The sequence below is a fragment of the Octopus bimaculoides genome, chromosome 8 (genome assembly GCF_046866305.1).
Source record: "Octopus bimaculoides isolate indiv1 chromosome 8, ASM4686630v1, whole genome shotgun sequence".
In the NCBI taxonomy this organism is placed as follows: Eukaryota; Metazoa; Mollusca; class Cephalopoda; order Octopoda; family Octopodidae; genus Octopus; species Octopus bimaculoides.
Window position 1 is genome coordinate 31,402,933 of NC_142935.1, and position 17,215 is coordinate 31,420,147.

The 17,215-nt window shown below is 37.9% G+C and overlaps 1 protein-coding gene across 4 annotated transcripts in view; it reads left to right on the forward strand.

The window, feature by feature from the left end:
- The first annotated feature begins 1,049 nt into the window (after positions 1-1,049).
- Positions 1,050-17,215, forward strand: part of LOC106882798 (uncharacterized) — a 101,293-nt gene continuing 85,127 nt past the window's right edge. For 3 of the 4 annotated variants that reach the window (XM_089356305.1, XM_089356307.1, XM_089356308.1), the window contains exons 1-2: positions 2,946-3,347; positions 3,822-4,863. In XM_089356305.1, coding sequence (XP_089212431.1) covers positions 4,143-4,863 — 721 coding nt within the window. In that variant the 5' untranslated portion in view covers positions 2,946-3,347; positions 3,822-4,142. Of the gene's footprint in view, positions 1,212-2,945; positions 3,348-3,821; positions 4,864-17,215 lie in introns of those variants that run through there. The other variant, XM_089356306.1, reaches the window with a different exon arrangement.

The window sequence follows — 17,215 nt, forward strand, 5'->3', positions numbered from 1 at the left end:
TAATAGTTAAGGATTTAGTGTTTTAAGGTTGAGGGGGGGAAACGAGACAGAAAGGGTGTGTGAGATAGAGCAGGAGAGATAGAGAGAGAACGAGTGTGTGTGTGTGTGTGTGTGTGTGTGTGTGTGTGTGTGTGTGTGTGTGTGTGTGTGTGAGTGAGTGTTTGCGGCATTGCGTGCATGTGGCGATGTGAATTTAAGAGTTGCATTTAGGGTGAGAGAGTGTAATAATAATAATAATAATAATAATAATAATAATAATAATAATAATAATAATAATGTAAGAGAGTGTCGTGGCGGGGAAAATGTGACGAGAGAGGAGGAGGTGTAGAGGAAATGAAGAAGGAGAAGAATGAGAACAGTTAGTGGTGGGAGGAAGGAAAGCAGAGCAAGGTAATCTTGACCGAGATTCAATAGAGATAAAGCGAGAGAGAGAATGAGAGAGAGAGAGAGAATGAGAGAGAGAGAGAATGAGAGAGAGAGAGAGAATGAGAGAGAGAGAGAGAATGAGAGAGAGAGAGAGAATGAGAGAGAGAGAGAGAATGAGAGAGAGAGAGAGAATGAGAGAGAGAGAGAGAATGAGAGAGAGAGAGAGAATGAGAGAGAGAGAGAGAATGAGAGAGAGAGAGAGAATGAGAGAGAGAGAGAGAATGAGAGAGAGAGAGAGAATGAGAGAGAGAGAGAGAAAGAGAGGGGGTGTGAACGAGTAAGTTAATGGAAATACAGAGTAAAACGGGTAGGAGAGATGAAGAAAATAGAAGGAAAAAATGAGAGAGTAAGATGAGGGTGAGAGTGAAACGAGAGCGACGAAAAAGTACAGGGATGAAAGAGAAAGGGCGAAAAAATAGGGGAAAACAGTTGGAAAAGTTGAGAATGAAATATAAAAACAGGGAGATCAGCGATAGCCAGACAGATAGAGAGAGAAGGATAGATAGATAGATAGATAGATAGATAGATAGATAGATAGATAGATAGATATAAATTTCTTTTTACTCTCTCTCTCTCTCTCTCTCTCTCTTCGTTGAAATAAGAAAAAGGTATTAAGAAAGACAGAGACAAAGGAAGAAAACGAAAGAGAAGGGAAAGAATGTTTGGTTAATTAGAGAAAAGAAAGAAAAACGAGGTAGGAAGAGGAGGAATTGAATGAAAATATGAAAACAATATAGGAGAAAGAGAGTGAATGCAGACTATCATACGTAATGAGAAAAAGCGAGGTGAGATTCAACAATTTGACAAAACTTGCAGATTTTCTAGTCTTGGATTAAATATTTTCTTTTAGATTTGTCTTCCATTCTACCTTTCTTTCTCATAGTTTTATTTATTTCTTTCCAACTTGTCTAGTTTTCTCTCCTACACCTACACTTCTTTCGTAGTTATTCTCTATAACAAACGTATCTCTTTCTCTCGTGTGTGTGTGTGTGTGTCTTATTATTATTAAACTTTGTGAAAACTAGTTAGATCGGTACCTTTCGCTCTCAAGTTAATCCCAACCCACTACAAATGCAACAAATCAGTTATGAATACACACACACACACACACATTCATACACACAGACACAGACAACCCTCGCTCACTCCTCTTTTTGAAATGTTGTTCTTGTTATGCCGGTTTGTCACCGTTTACCTTTCTTTAATTCGCTCACGCAAATGGATACTATCTTCCCCTCGTATTAAATGAACACACACTCACATATATACATGCATGCACATTCTCTCCCACTTTTACACACACACACATACGCATTGTTTTTTCATCTTTCGTTTGTCATTGGAGTGTTGCGACCATGCTGGGGCACCGCCTTTAAGAGTTCTTTTCTTTTTTAGTCTGACGAATCGACCTTAGTTCTTGGTTTTTCTTATTCTATCTCTCTCTCTCTCTCTCTCTCTCTCTCTCTCTCTCTCTCTCTCTCTCTCTATCTATCTATCTATTTATCTATCTATCTATCCGTTCTTCTTATTCTATCTATCTATCTATCTATCTATCTATCTATTTATCTATCTCTATCTATCTTTCTATCTATCTATCCGTTCTTCTTATTCTATCCGTCTTTTATGCCGAACCTCCAAGTCACGGGGCCGCAAACAAACCAATACCGATCGTCAAAAAGTGGTGGGAGACACACGCAAAGACGTTATCATACACATAAACACATACACACACACACACACACACACACACACACACATATATATATATATATATATATATATATATATATATACGATAGGCTATATTTATATTTAGACATGCTCACATGCACAATGTGTTTACGCACGGACGGACGCACCCTGTGGTAACAGGTTTTACACAAGCAGACAATTCAGAGAACACAATCAAGTTTTACTCACACATCAGACATACACATAGACATGTAACGACACACTCATAGAAAGGAAACAGGAAAAGACACACATACTGTATAATAAAGGTACGCCATAAGACAGAACGTAGACATACACGCGATAGATATTCGCGCCCACACGTAAGAGATAGTGATGCATGTATGCACACACCTCCACATTTAGCGATGGGGGAGAGTTATAAGAAGTGAGAGAGAGGGAAGAAATGAGAGACGGGAAAAGAAAATAGGAATATAAGAGAGGGAGGGGTGTGAGAAAAGGAGGAAGAGAGAGAGAAAGTCAATGAGAAAGAGAAAATAATTAGAATGAAACGAACATGTAAGAGAGAGAGATATAAAGAGAGAGAGGGGGGAATAATTAAGAGTGAAAGCAGCACCAGAGTAGGAGGAGAAAAGGAAGGAAATGCAGAATGATTAAGAGGAGAAGGGGAAGAAAGAGAAAGAAGTGCAGAAAGGTTGAGAACAGGGAGATGAGTGGGAGAAATAAAGACGGAAGTATAGAGAGATTGAGAGGGGAAGAGGAGAAATAACTGAAAAAAAAAAACGAGTGTGATATAGAGATTGAGAGGAGGAGGAGGAGAAAAGTTAGGGAAATGCAGAGAGATTGATAGGGAAACAAGAGTAGGAGGGAGAAAAAGCAGAGAAATATGGAGAGAGCGAGAGGAGGAGAGGGAGGGGCATAAGGCCTTATCGGCGAATCTAGTAAGAGAGAGAGAGATAGGAGACGACGAAAAAAAACGACTATTATTACCAAGTTAGTTCTTAGTTTTGCCGGTGGAAGTTGGTTTTAGGTGTCGGCAGTGACTTTATACACGAGCCTCTGCTGTGTACGTCTGATAAAAACTTTCCTCTTGTTTTTCTTTTTTTTTTCAACTTTATATCGTTATTATTCGGAAGCTGAGAAGCCCTACGCCTCAATTAACTTTATATATCAACCACAGTGGATTATTACTATTATTATTATTATCCTAACAACTTGTGGAATACTCTGTATGTTGCTGTTTTTACTTTCTTTCTTTCTTATTTATTTTATTGACTTTAAAACTTATATCTTTAATATTTTCTCTTCTCCTTGTGATGTCTTTTACGCGCGTGTGCGTGTGATCAGTGAAATCACGTAGAATTTGATGACCACTGAAAGTAACTTGTAAATTTATGCTAATTAACTACTAATTATTAGTATTAAAACACATACATACAAACATGCATATGTATGTATGTATATACATACATACATACATATATATATATATATATATATATATATATATATATATATATATATATACAAATATTTCAAGCATTTTCTACCCTTTTTATGTATAATATATATGCTATCATATACCCTCATGATGATAATATGAGAATGCTAAATCTAAAAGAGTGTTTTCAGTTCTACTGTTTTATTTTGTATTTTTCTCTGTTAATACGTTATTCCTAAAACTTCGAATTTATTCTTTTCAGGTACTGATATTTACAAAAGTGAGTTTATTGAACACAGGAACATATATAAATAAACAAACAGAATCTACATTCTTGGATCTTCCAGTCTTTCATACATATTTTAAAAGGAAAAACTATCTAAGGAGATATATAAATATACCAACAACGAAATCTACGGATTCACCTTGTTATAGTTGTTACCATTCGTTTGGTTTTTGTTTCCTCGCACAGGTATCGACCCACTACTGGCGGGACGAACTTCTAATGATCTAAGCATGTTTTGATTGAGTTGGTGAAACTTTAAACAAGGAAATTATCACCCACAAAAAAAAAAGCCCTACAATGGCTAATCAAACTAATCGATTGACACTAGTGGGGCTAGTGATTCTATGTTTTTGCCCATTAGTATCTAGTGTATATTTACTGGGCACCGAGACATCTTATGCCCAATTCTCGCTTTGGAATATATGTTTAAATTCCAGTTTGTCTTTTAGTTTCAAAACTTCTCAACAATCCGCTCTTCTCATGTACACAGATGACAATGGAGTAATGGACTTCTTTCAGATCAATCTGGAGGAAGGAATTATATCATTGACTATTAAAATTTCCAATCAGCCCGATGTGTCCCAAACTGTGAAAATAGTTGGACCGTTTCATGACAATCAATGGCACAGTGTTACGGTCAAGCGAAACAGTGAAATCACTAGTTTCACGGTTGACCAGACCACGGAACATATGCGCTTCGAAGGAACTGACTTCTTGTTCGGTTCGGAAAAGATCCATAACTATGTATATTTCGGAGGTATGCAGGAGCTTGACAATAGTAAAGTGTCCAATCCAGAAGCGAAATATTCCAAACGTTTCAAGGGATTCGTTCGGAATGTGATCTATGGAAATTGTTCTTGTATTCCAGTCCGTGCCGAAGTTGTCGGTGGAATAGATATGGATGATGGTGATGATGAAACATGCAAAAAACCTTCGATCTGTGACAAAGGGTGTATCTGCATTCGAACGGATAATGGATACGGCTGTGATTGCGTTTACCGGGAAACATGTTTGGAAGGTAAGGCATTTTACATTTCATTGTTTCCAAAATTCGAAGAATTTCGTTGTTTGTTTGTTGTCCGGCAACAGGCCGGACTTCGTTATCTTGCAAACATTTACAACTTTTAAACGGATAATACTTATAGATATTGTATACATACATGCATCAGTGTATAAAGGTAGAAATAAAGTGTATGGTGTGTGTGTATGTGTGTGTGCATGCATTACAAAAGAAATAATAAATAATTCAAGTTACTTGTCCGAATCCCAGATAATCCCTTTCTGAATGTAGCAGTTATCAAAATCATCTAAACCAGATTATCAAAACTGAAGTGAAACTACTTAACATGATTATCTTGGGAAATATGATCCCTAACATAAACTTTAGAAAGGAAGAAGGGAAAGGTTAGTTTTACTAAAGGCGCTACTTAAATACAGAGGTCCCGCTTAAATACAGCAGCCCCGATACATCTACGTAACGATGTTTTTATAGTGCACGCTCGATAGGGTTAGTTTTAGGGTTAGGGTCAGTTCTAGGGTTACGTAGATGCGTTGGGACCTTCGTTTTTAAGTAGTACCTTACTAAGACCCTATGTGTTCGTAAGTCCGTGGTCCTCGTGTCTTTGTGCTGCTCTACAGGACTTCTGTTATCAACATTGAAGCCTCCGATTTATAAAATATAAGAGATGAGATATTTCGTGATGTTTGTGAAACGGTACTGGAATGGACTGTCAGTCAGTTCCTGTAACATAAATTCAGATTTTGGTGCAGGTATTTCGTTGTATTTATGAGTATACCACACCTCGTTTTATGGTATACCCATGCAAGTGTTTCATCACAACTTTCAGAAAATTGAATATTTTTTTTAATGAAATTTTCTGCAAATAGCTTTCAGATAGTGTTGATAACTATATCAGAATTTAATATATAAAAATAATTGGTCAACGCGCACACGCACGAAATCTTAAGTTTCGTTTTGAACATATTGTATGATATGTGATGTGTGTCAGTATGTATTTGTGCGCGACCACCAATTTTTGGGGGCACATTAAATTTCTTACGTATTATTATTATTATTTTGATACATTAAATTTCACTAAAAATTACATATTTTCTTGAAAGTTATATAAGAAGTGTAAACACAATCGGGGTGGAATACGTGTGTGGAGATAATGCCTTGTTTTTCGTGGTTAGTTAAAAGAGGAGGGCAATACCCAGTGAACTTTTTAAAGGGACTTCGATACTTGTTGGAGAGAAAAGAATAAGGAATCTTCACTCACACTTGCAACAGAATGGCCTCTACTAAAGGTACTAGGGTGTTATGTGGTGCTGTTAAAACCGGTTCTTAGATTTGTACCGTTGGCTGTCAGGAAATGAGTATTCTATGAACGAAACCTGATCAAAAGGATTTTACTGTCAAAGTTTATGTTCGTCTCGTGTTACGTCATAAATATATTTTATAAATACTTTGTATCATATTTTTACATATCTTTTATGGCTATATGCTCTTGATTTAGAGGAACGAGGACACATTTTGTTGTAGATTTGTCCAGCTTACCAGAGATGTAAAAGGAAAGTTTCATACGATGATGTAGATTAATGACTAATTGTAATTCTTGGACAACTTAAGTAAACATTACTAATAAAGAGAAACAGTGAAACTGAAAATAAATACAAATAAACTGTTGAGATCATCTTGAGAGAAGAAGGATTGGACTATATTTACACATCTGAGTGCATGCATACCCGTATATGATGGTAGATAAGACACACCTGTGTTTTATGGGGTGGGGGATTCCTAATTAAACGTCTCAAAATATGACCCTGGGTCCTATTCAAAATGAGACTCATATTACATGCTTTAATGCACAAAAAACATTTTTCACTCTAAATACGCGCTACTGAATTTGAGGTGCGTCTAATATGCTCAGTGCGTCTTTTTTGCCATCAAATACGGGTATATACAGTAATATACAATCCACACACACTCTCTTTCTCTCTCTCTTTCTCGTTGCTGTATTTCACTCTTCTGGGCGTTCAGTTTATAGGAATTCCCACTTTTCAGTTATGTTGAATTTTAGTTGCTATTTGTGATAAGGATGCTGTTCAGACCCCCTCGGGATTTCACTCCTGAGACTTGCATAATCACCTGCCTTATGATCTGTGGTCGTGAATTTGTAATCTGTTTATTTCGAGTCCGTTTTAAAGTCAATGCTAGTCTCTGAGGGAATAAGGTACAAACATTGAAGATATTGTGTTGAACAGTTCTCCTTCGAAGTCCCATTCGCCATGGGAAAAGGAAAGGGTTCTGAAGTCAGGGCAATTAATATTACAAATTAAAATTTGGGGGAACTTGTTTTTCTATATCGTTCTAAGAAACAAGGGAAAGACTTCCTCCTACCCCACCCCATTTTCTCGTAAATTATTGTTTTTTTACAATTTTTTTTTTCCAAAAACCCACGTTTTCGGATACGGAGATTCCGGAAAATTGCAAAAATCGGAATTTTGAATTTTTTTTTGCAACCCACCCCCACCCCCAATTTCTTCATTTTTCACTTTTTTCTGTAACCTTAACCCTAAAACCCCCCAAACCTAACCCTAACCCTAAGTAGAAAAATTTTTTTCAGAATCATAATCTCCGTATTTTTCTGCATATTTTGAAAAAAAAAACAAAACAATTTCTGAAAAAAGTGAAAAAAATTAAGAATTTAGGGGTAGGAGGAGTATGTAGAAAAAAAGTTAGATAAATAAAAAAAAGGGGGTGATTTTGGTGGGGTACAAAAGGAAATCTTGTCGAAACAAAAATACATAAAAAAGGTTTGAAGGAAAAGTTATTTGGAACTTGAAAGTTTCGTTAGTCGTTTGGATTAGTTAAGGGATAATCTGCGACAGTTATTTCTATTGCCACCCAACACTTCCACTTACCCGCCTGCCCTTTAGCCTTTCTTTCCCTAAATGCACCCATTGCACTCATCCACTGTTTCTCCTAGCCCACCCACCCCCTTCCACTCTCTCGTCCTCAGCCTCCCCATCTCTGATGCTTTCGTGGTATTAGCACTCTGCTCTTCCTATTCCTCCCCTACGGCACCCTCCCATCCACTCCACCTTCGCCCTCTGCCACACTTTCTCCCATCCCTCCCCACACCTTCTCCACCTCCTCAACAACACCTCTCTCTCTCTCTCTCTCTCTCTCTCTCTCTCTCTCTCTCTCTCTCTCCCCCTCTGACCTAACTCAATGACCCAGCAACTCTTTCTCCCTCAGTGAATCTCCCAGAATTTTACTTCATCCTATTTCTATCGCTCCTTTTCCTCTCCTCTTTCCCCTCACACCTTCTCTCCACACTCACCCTTATAATGTTGTATACTTATGTGTATGCTTCTGTGTGTGTATGCTTCTGTGTGTGTGTGTGTATGTGTGTGTGTGTGTGTGTGTGTAGAATTTTAAAAATTGTAAATAATGAAATTCAGACTCGGTTGGAATTTCCTTGCTTGATATACGTATATATATATACACACACACACACACACACACACACCTATATTTAGTGTGTATATGTACACTCATGAACACACACACACACACACATATTTCTACACATATAGATGCATATGAGGGGGTGTATGAAAAGTTTTCACCCTTCGAGGCTTTTGAGCCTTGAAGTCTTGTACCATGTTTTGTTTTTTGGAGTTTTTTTTGAGGCTCAAGATTTTTCATACACCCCTCATATATATCTATATATTTCATACACCCATCGCATATATGTATATATATATGTGTATATACATATATATGTGTATATACATATATATGTGTGTGTGTTTCTACACAAATGAATGTGAATGCTGACGTTCCTTGGAGACATTACAACTGGCTGTTCTGTACCTGCGAAAATAAATCTGGAATAAGCATAAAAGATCCTTTACTTGAAAAGCAGGTAAGGGTTAGCCACAGGAAAAGCATCCAGCCATTAAATCTTCCCTCTGTGCAGACCATTGGACCACAAGGAAGACAGACGTTAAATCAATGAACAAATGCAAATATGTGTGTGTGTGTGTGTGTATACACATACACACATACAAACAACTTGAATGCCTATCTGTGTATATATATATTTATATATGTGTGTGTCTTATTTGAATTCTTTGTTTACTCCCTTTCATGTTTTATATTATGTGCCACTGCAGTTCACTAAACACACACACACACACACACACACACACACACACACACACATACATATACACACAAATTCCCACAAAGAATTTAACATAATTTCCGTTCACGTTATAGGATGGGATGGTCCACTAAATGAAAGAATTTACATGAATGATCAAAGTGAATATGTCATAAAACATTCTATTCATTATATTAATTCTACCAAGACAAAATATTTCTTCATATTTATGCTCAGAATTTGGTGAGCGTAATGTGCCATTGCAGAGTGAACCATCAAAGAAACTTCTCTAAATCCAAAACAGTGACTGTACTCTTCATGTAGGTGAAGAATGAAATGCCTCTGCATAAAAATCTGTGGCTGGGTGCCTATGAACTGAGAAAAAATAACTAACGTTCAATTTTATGAATTCATAATTATGTGACAGATATCAAGTTACCACATTTCATAGCATTTTAAAGACACATGGGTATATTAGACGCAGCACAATATCAGCAGTGCATTTTCAGGAAAAAGCACGCCAGGGATAAAATAAGCTTACAGGGGGGCTCAACTTTGCATATGGGACCCAGCATGATTTTATGAGACATATTTTGGCAGGGAAAAAGTGCATCTTATATGCCTTCAAATATGGTGTTGTTTTGGTCTTTTGACTTCAGCTTTTTTTTTTTGTATGGGATTTAAAAAATTTCAGCAGCAAATTTGAATGGAAATGAATGGTTTTCCTCTCTGTTCCAAGTTTTTACTCCAATTGCTAAAATCATCAAGTGACAAATTAGCAAAATGAGAGAATCTTTAGCACATTACACAAAATGCATAATGGTGTTCTCACCAGCTCTTTACTCTCTGAGTTCAAGTCTGACCAAGGTCAACTTTGCCTTTCTTTGTCCCTCTAGGGTCGATAAAATAAAGTCTAGTTCTGATGGTGATGTGATCAACTAACCGTTCCCTCGATATGCAAAGGAATTTCCGAATAAGGATGGTGTGATGGCATAATCTTTAGCATGTCAGACAGAAATTCTTCTGGCTTTTTACATTCTGTGTCCAAATTCCATCAAGGTCACTTCTGCTTTCCATCCTTTTTGAGGTTCGATAAATTATAGTGCTAACCAATCACTGAGATTGCTGTAATCAACCAACCCCTTTTCCCCATAAAACTGCTGGCCTTGTATCAAAATTTGAAACCGCTACCTGAGCTTCGGGTTTCAACTCCACCTGGCATGAAATTCAAAGCTGTTAAATTTCTAAGGAAGATGCGGAAGTGTTCTGTAATCTTGCATTAAAATACATTTGGTTCCACATTTTGAAAGCGGTTGTCGTTAAAAGACTAACCGAACCCAAAACAAACCTACCATGCAATACAGTTTAATCAGGAATACTTTTAAGTGAGTCAACAGATGGTGCAGATAAGGCACAGACAAGAAAAGGGAGCAGGTTGAAGATGATCTGAGAAGACAGGAATTCGCAGAAGAGATGACGGAATTGTTGAGTCATGGACGAACCTGCTGCATTGGGAATCTTTATAGAATAAATGCCAACTCAAGGAAAGTAAAAGTGATACATAGGATGTTAATAATACTTTTTACTATTGGCACAAAGCCTGAAATGTTGTGGGAGGGGTATAGTCAATTACATTGACCCCTCTACTCTACTGGTACTTATTTCATCGACCCTGATAGGACAAAAAGGATGGTTTACCTCAACTGTATTTGAACTTACAATTATAATAATACACACACATATACACACACACACACACTGTCTCTCTTACATATTGATATAAATATACATATATATATACACATATGCACACACACACACACACACATATTTATGTATATATACACAAGCACAGATATGGCTGTTTAGTTAAGAAGTGAGTTTCACAACAATGTGGTTTGGGGTTCTATCCCACTGCATTGAATTTCCTCTTTCACTTTGTATGTCCTGTGAGCAAAATTTGGTCAACCAAAAGAGTATGAAATTCCATCTCTGTCTCTCTCTCTCAAATTAGGAATAATGAAAGGTGAAGAAAACTTTGGCAGGATTTGAACTTAGAACGTCAAGATACAGAATGGAGACCACATGCTACTTTGTCAAGCATCCTAATAGATCTGCCAATCTACTTGCCTTGTCAATGAATATATTTAGAAGAAAAAAACAAAACATGAATTTAAGAATGTGGAATGTCCTTGAAATGAGCAGGATTTACTGTTATGTGTAAAAGAGAGAGAGAGAGAGAGAGTAAGAAAGAGAGGGAGAGAGAGAGTAAGAAAGAGAGGGAGAGAGAGAGAAAGCCTCCATCTATAAAATTACTTCAAGAGTTGGTTTTCATGATACTCTATTACATATTCGTATAGTTAGTTTCCATGGTAACAATTTGGCCTGTCAGGACTGGTGTAAAATGGATAACCCTGAAAAAAAAAAAAAGAAATAATAAACTGACATTGAGTGAAATGGGAATAGCATTATAAGGTCTTGGTGGTGGTGGTGGTGGTGGCGGCGGCGGTGGTGGTAATAGTTGTGTTTGTGTGTTTTGGTGGTATATTAAAAAAAAGAATTCAAAAAACATTTATAGGACACCCTGTGGTGGGTTAATTCTTAAATACCATTATTCCAGATAAACGGAGCTGCTATAATTTCAACTTTATAAAATTTATTATAATCTGACTCTTGAGATTTTCTTTTATGATTAAATTTTCCATATTGTAGTCTCATGATACCAATTCCACACACATACACACAAGCTGCTGGAGAAGTTTTTTTTTAAAGAAAAGTTTTGAAATTATTAAATGAAATAAACATTTTAGAATTCTGCAAAAGAAAAAAAAAAAAAAAGGAAGGGAAAAACTGACATTTAATCTTGAATTTGTAGAAATTATATGCAGAAAGATCTGGAAATTAATTGTATTGTTTATTCTTTGTCAACATCATCATCATCATTGTTATTTAACATCCGTTTCTTTTCCATGCTGGCGTGGGTTGGATGGTGTGACTGGAGCTGGTAAAACCAGGGGCTGCACCAGACTCCATTTTCTGTTTTGGCACAGTTTTTAAGGCTCGATGCCTTTCCTAATGCCAACCACTTTTACAAAGTAGACTAAGTACTTTTCACTTGGTACCAGTACCAGTGCTTTTTATGTGGTACTAACACCTGTGCTGTCATCTGTAGAAATAATTTCTAATGTGAGGAGCTTACTTATAAGTGCATACTTCATCGATTTCATGATAACCATTAAATCACAATTTGTAAGCTACTGGCTTCACGCATGTGAAATTTCTTTCAGCCAAACTGGGATGGATGCCATATAAACAGGAGGCGAATCTTAGCCTTCCAATGAAAATCAGATATATTCAAGTTGTTGTTTTCCTCAATTACTCAGGAATCGTTCCAATGCATAGATCTGGTCTTCAAAGTAAGCTTTTCATGTAATCACAAGTTCATAAGAGATGTTATCTCTGGACAAATACTGCAGCAACTGGCCTATTGACCGTGTGTATACATTCATCGGGATACACAGATGACTATTTTAATTTAAGACTACCTCAGTTGCATATACTGGGTTTTTATTCAGCCTGGTAGTGAATGTCTTATTCCCTTTTTCCTATATCAGAGATGATGAATTCTTGTCTGAGCATGTGAATGATTGTATGTGCCATTGAAAAGGCCCAAAATGCATCTAGTGTTTTCACTGGCCCCTGCTGGAATGAATTTTCATCTCTTTCTGATATTTACTGTGTTTTTATCACAACATATCCATAACAGATAACCACTGCAGTAACTGGCCTATCAGCAGTGTATATTCATTAAGTATGATACATGAATGGCTATTTTAATTTAATACAGCCTCAATTATGTATACCGGGTTCTTTATTCAACAGGCAGCTATTCCCAGTATTAGTGAATGTTGTGTTCTCTATTGGAAGCGATGTATTCTTGTCCAAGCACATAGCTTGTTGTGAGTATGAGTCATTGAAAAATCCCAAAGAGGCCAAAATGCGTGATGCGTTCTCACTGACAGCTGTGAGGACAATTTCCCTCTCCCTCCATCATTGAGTGTGTTTTGAACATAGCACATCCTTCAGCAAAGTGGTTGGTGTTAGGAAGCTGTTGAAGCCATGCCAAAACAGACCATGGAACCTCATGTGGTTCCTGACCTTGCCAACTCTTGTCAAACTGTCCAACCCATGCCAGCATGGAAAACCGACATTAAATGATGATAATGATGTCTTAGACACCAAAATCTACAGTGTGTGTGTGTGTGTGTGTGTGTGTGTGTTTGCATATTTGTGTCTAGTCTTCACATCATGTGATTTCTGTAAACAAGTGCCTTCTATGGAAACATATCTGGGCATGGAGAAATATTACTTTGCTTGGAAACCAGTAAAGTTTAGCAACAGGAAAGGCATCCAGCTGTAGAAAATTTGCCTTTACAAAATCCAGCTGACTCATGCAAGCATGGATACTCAATGACAATGATTGTGTGTGTGTGTGGTAGAATAGGTAAAGTTGTGAAGGCATGAGAAGCCATGCCTTGTGATATTTATTCAAGTTGTGTGTGTCCCAAGTTCAAATCTTCCCCAGGTCAACTTTACCTTTCAGCTTCATGGGTCATCAGTAAATATAGTACCAGTCAACTACTGGGGGTTCATTTTTCTCTGACCTGAGGGCCAAACCATAACAACTTCGGTATTTGTGAATTTAACTCCTCTTCAGAATTGCTCGTCTTTTACTCTTCTTCTACAGACATGGTGTAAAATGCTTGCATACATGTAGCATGTAACTGTGTGTGTGCATGTTTGTATGTACATGTCAGTATGTATGTCAACATAGTGGAGGCACATGGCTTAGTAGTTAGGCTACTCTGCTCACAATTGTTAGGTTGTGAGTTCAATACTTGGTGGTGTGTTGTGTCCTTGAACAAGATATTTTATTTCTCTTTGCTCCAGGCCATTCAAGTGGCAAAAATGGGTTGTACCTGTAATTCAAAGGACCAGTCTTGTCACCTGTGTCATGCTGAATCTTCCTCAGAACTATGTTTAGGATACGCATATCTGTGGAGCACTCAACCACTTATACGTTAATTTCACAAGAAGGTTGTTCTGTTGATTAGATCAACTGGAACCCTTGACATCGCAACCGACAGAGTGTCCCCTTTTTTTTTTTTATGTGAACGTATATCTGTGATTGTATTACCAATTCCTTGGCCCCTTTAACTCTTTGATGATAGGATTCAAGACTAGAATTGTTGTATGTCAGTCATTTCAGAAGCCAAGAATTATAAATGGCATTGTGTGTTTGGTTGGCAAAACATGGATGAAATAAAAACACCCTGAAATGTCTGTGATGACTCAACGAAACTAGACCCTAAACACATAACCCACTCCCCTCATCACTGCAACTACAACTGAACACGCAGCCTACACTTCCAGTTAACACACAGATAATCACACACACACACACACACACACACACACACACACACACACACACACACACACACACACACATCTTACATACCATGAGGATTCTGAAATGTAACTGAAGACTGTAGAATCAGACTTTATTCTTTCAATACTTAGAACAATTCTTCAGCCAAGAAAGATTCAGATTTCAAAATCTCAATGTCTGTCATTTCCTTTCCTTATTCTCAGTTTTACTTCTCCCCGTCAACACCAACACCGCCATCACCATCACCATCTCAATACCCACCTCCACCAGCATCACTGTCTCCTGCCACCATGTGGCCTACATGCTGAATAATTGTCCTCACTGTTGTAGACTTGTTTTAGTAAGTTTACTTGCAGTGAGCCATTCAATCAAAATGGCTGTATGTTATGACTGGCAGTCAGGGGTGGGAAGAGCACTTACAGTTCTTTCGTGGACAACTTGGTGTACAGTCATCATCATCATCATCATCATTTTATGCCCTCCTTCCATGCTAGCATGGGTTGGACGGGTCACCTCAGTCTGAGACAATGCCTATCAGCAGCTTCTAAAAAAATTGGTTCTTATACATGGTGTTTAGATCAATTTCTACAGTTGGATGTAACTCCCTATTGTCAACAGAGTGCACTATGTGTGCACCTTTACAGCATGCACTGCATGTACACCTTTACAGTGTGCACCTTTCTCATGGCACCAACACCAGAGAGGTTTATGAGTCCCTTGCAAGACAGCAGATCATGGCTGACTGCTCTCTATAGTCTTGCTCTCATCATCATCATCATCCAGTGTTTTAAATCCGGGTTTTGTCCCTGTTAATGAGGGTGGCCAGATCTACCTCAATGCCATAGCAACCGAGGCTGGCAGGTGCAGCCCACCCCAACTTTTGGGCTGGCTGGTGCCCATTCTCCCCTGCTATCATGAGGCTTTTTTGGAACTGGCTTTTCTATGGGGAGCATGCCTTTACTTACCCCCAACCTCAGTTTCTAGACATGAGTGGTCCCAAGACCAAGGCCTCTACTACAATTTTTAAGAAATGTAGTGGAAAATTAGCTCAGGAAGGCAGGGATACTACTGAGACCCCTTTCAGAACACCCCTACTGCTCTATAGTTGTGAAACTTGGACACTGTCCAGGGGCCTTAGGAGCTGCCTGAACTCCTTTGACACCAGGATGCTTTGCAGAATTATGGGCTAACATTGGTCGGATTTTGTATCCAGCCAACGATACTAATCAGAAACTGGGATATGTCTTGTTATTTGAATAATCCTGGAGGCCAGCTCAGACTGTTTGGCCATGTTGTTTGATTTGCCGAGTTGGACTCTGCTTACCATGTTCTCTTTATTGAAGATCCAACTTGGTTGATAGCTTGTGTTGGTCAAACTCATGCCACATGGTCACAGTAGATGAGGTGGGGTATCTCATGGAGATGGGGACAGACTGGACTCTTCCCAGGAGCACCCAGGAATATACCGACGAATTGTGAATACAACAAAGTACTGCAAAGGCACATTCCCCCCCACACACACCTGACTTGATCTACAAGACAGGACCAGAGGAATCTCACGATGCTACTACACTTTCTCAGCTCATTTGCCAACCTCTTTACAATGTCAAAATCACGATGTTTCAGCCATTGTTAATGCTACCAAATGGGGTGTGTGTGTGTGTGTGTGTGTGTGTGTGTGTGTGTGTGTGTGTGTGTGTGTGTGTGTGTGTGTGTGTTTATTGTGTGTGTGTGTGTGTGAACTTCACTCCCACTCATCAAACTTATTTGTTAATATTTCCAAAAACTGAAATAAGAAAATATAAAAGAAACATAATTTGATAAATAAATGGCAATAATTGGCTTTATATGGTTTGACCTTTTCACTTGGGCATGGTGTCTGTCCCCTTGGCTAAAATACTTTAGCTCCAGCAAAACAGTAGAACCCTACAGTAAGACTCTGCTATTCTTTCTCCTTTTGTGTGTGAACCAGAATATATTGGTGAATATTTTTAACATTTGGTAAATAAATAGCAATGAAAGATTTGACAAAGTTTGACCTTTTCGGCTTATAGGTCATGATCCCTGCTATGCTGCCCCTTGGTTAAAATGGTAACATTTAAGGAAGCTATGGTCGATGAGTTGTGTTGGTAAATGGTATGGGCATGATGTGTTGTTAAGAAATTTGCTTCCTAACCACATGGTTTCCAGTTCAGTCCCACCAGGGTCGGATTAAGACACATCGAGGCCCTTAAGCACTTAAAAGATTTTGGTGGCCCCCAGAAAAGATTATGTGATTCAAAATATAAACAATAACAAACCATAAAATACATTTTTATTTTTCAAAACAAAACAAAACAGTAAGAGGGAAAATAATGTTTATTTTTGTCTACTTCCATTTTATTTATATTTGAAAAGTTTCCTTCCACTTTTTTGAATTGCAAAGTCTTTGATCTGATCCTCAAAATTAATCTTAGGTAACACATCTAACACATCTATACTGCATCTAAAATATTATTTTAGCAAGTTTAAAGTAATTTCTTTTGTGCTGTAAACTATTTACCATTTCTGTGGTGCCCCCCTCCTTCATTTGATGCCCTAAGCTCGTGCTTATTTTACTTAATGGTTAATCCAGTGCTGAGTTCCTCTGTGTAGTGCCTAGAGCTGATGTCTTCCACTTTAGCCTGGCCCAACCAAAGCTTCTGAGTGCGTTTGATAGATGGCAAGCACATCGTGTGTGTGTGTTCTTGTCTTGATTTCACCTG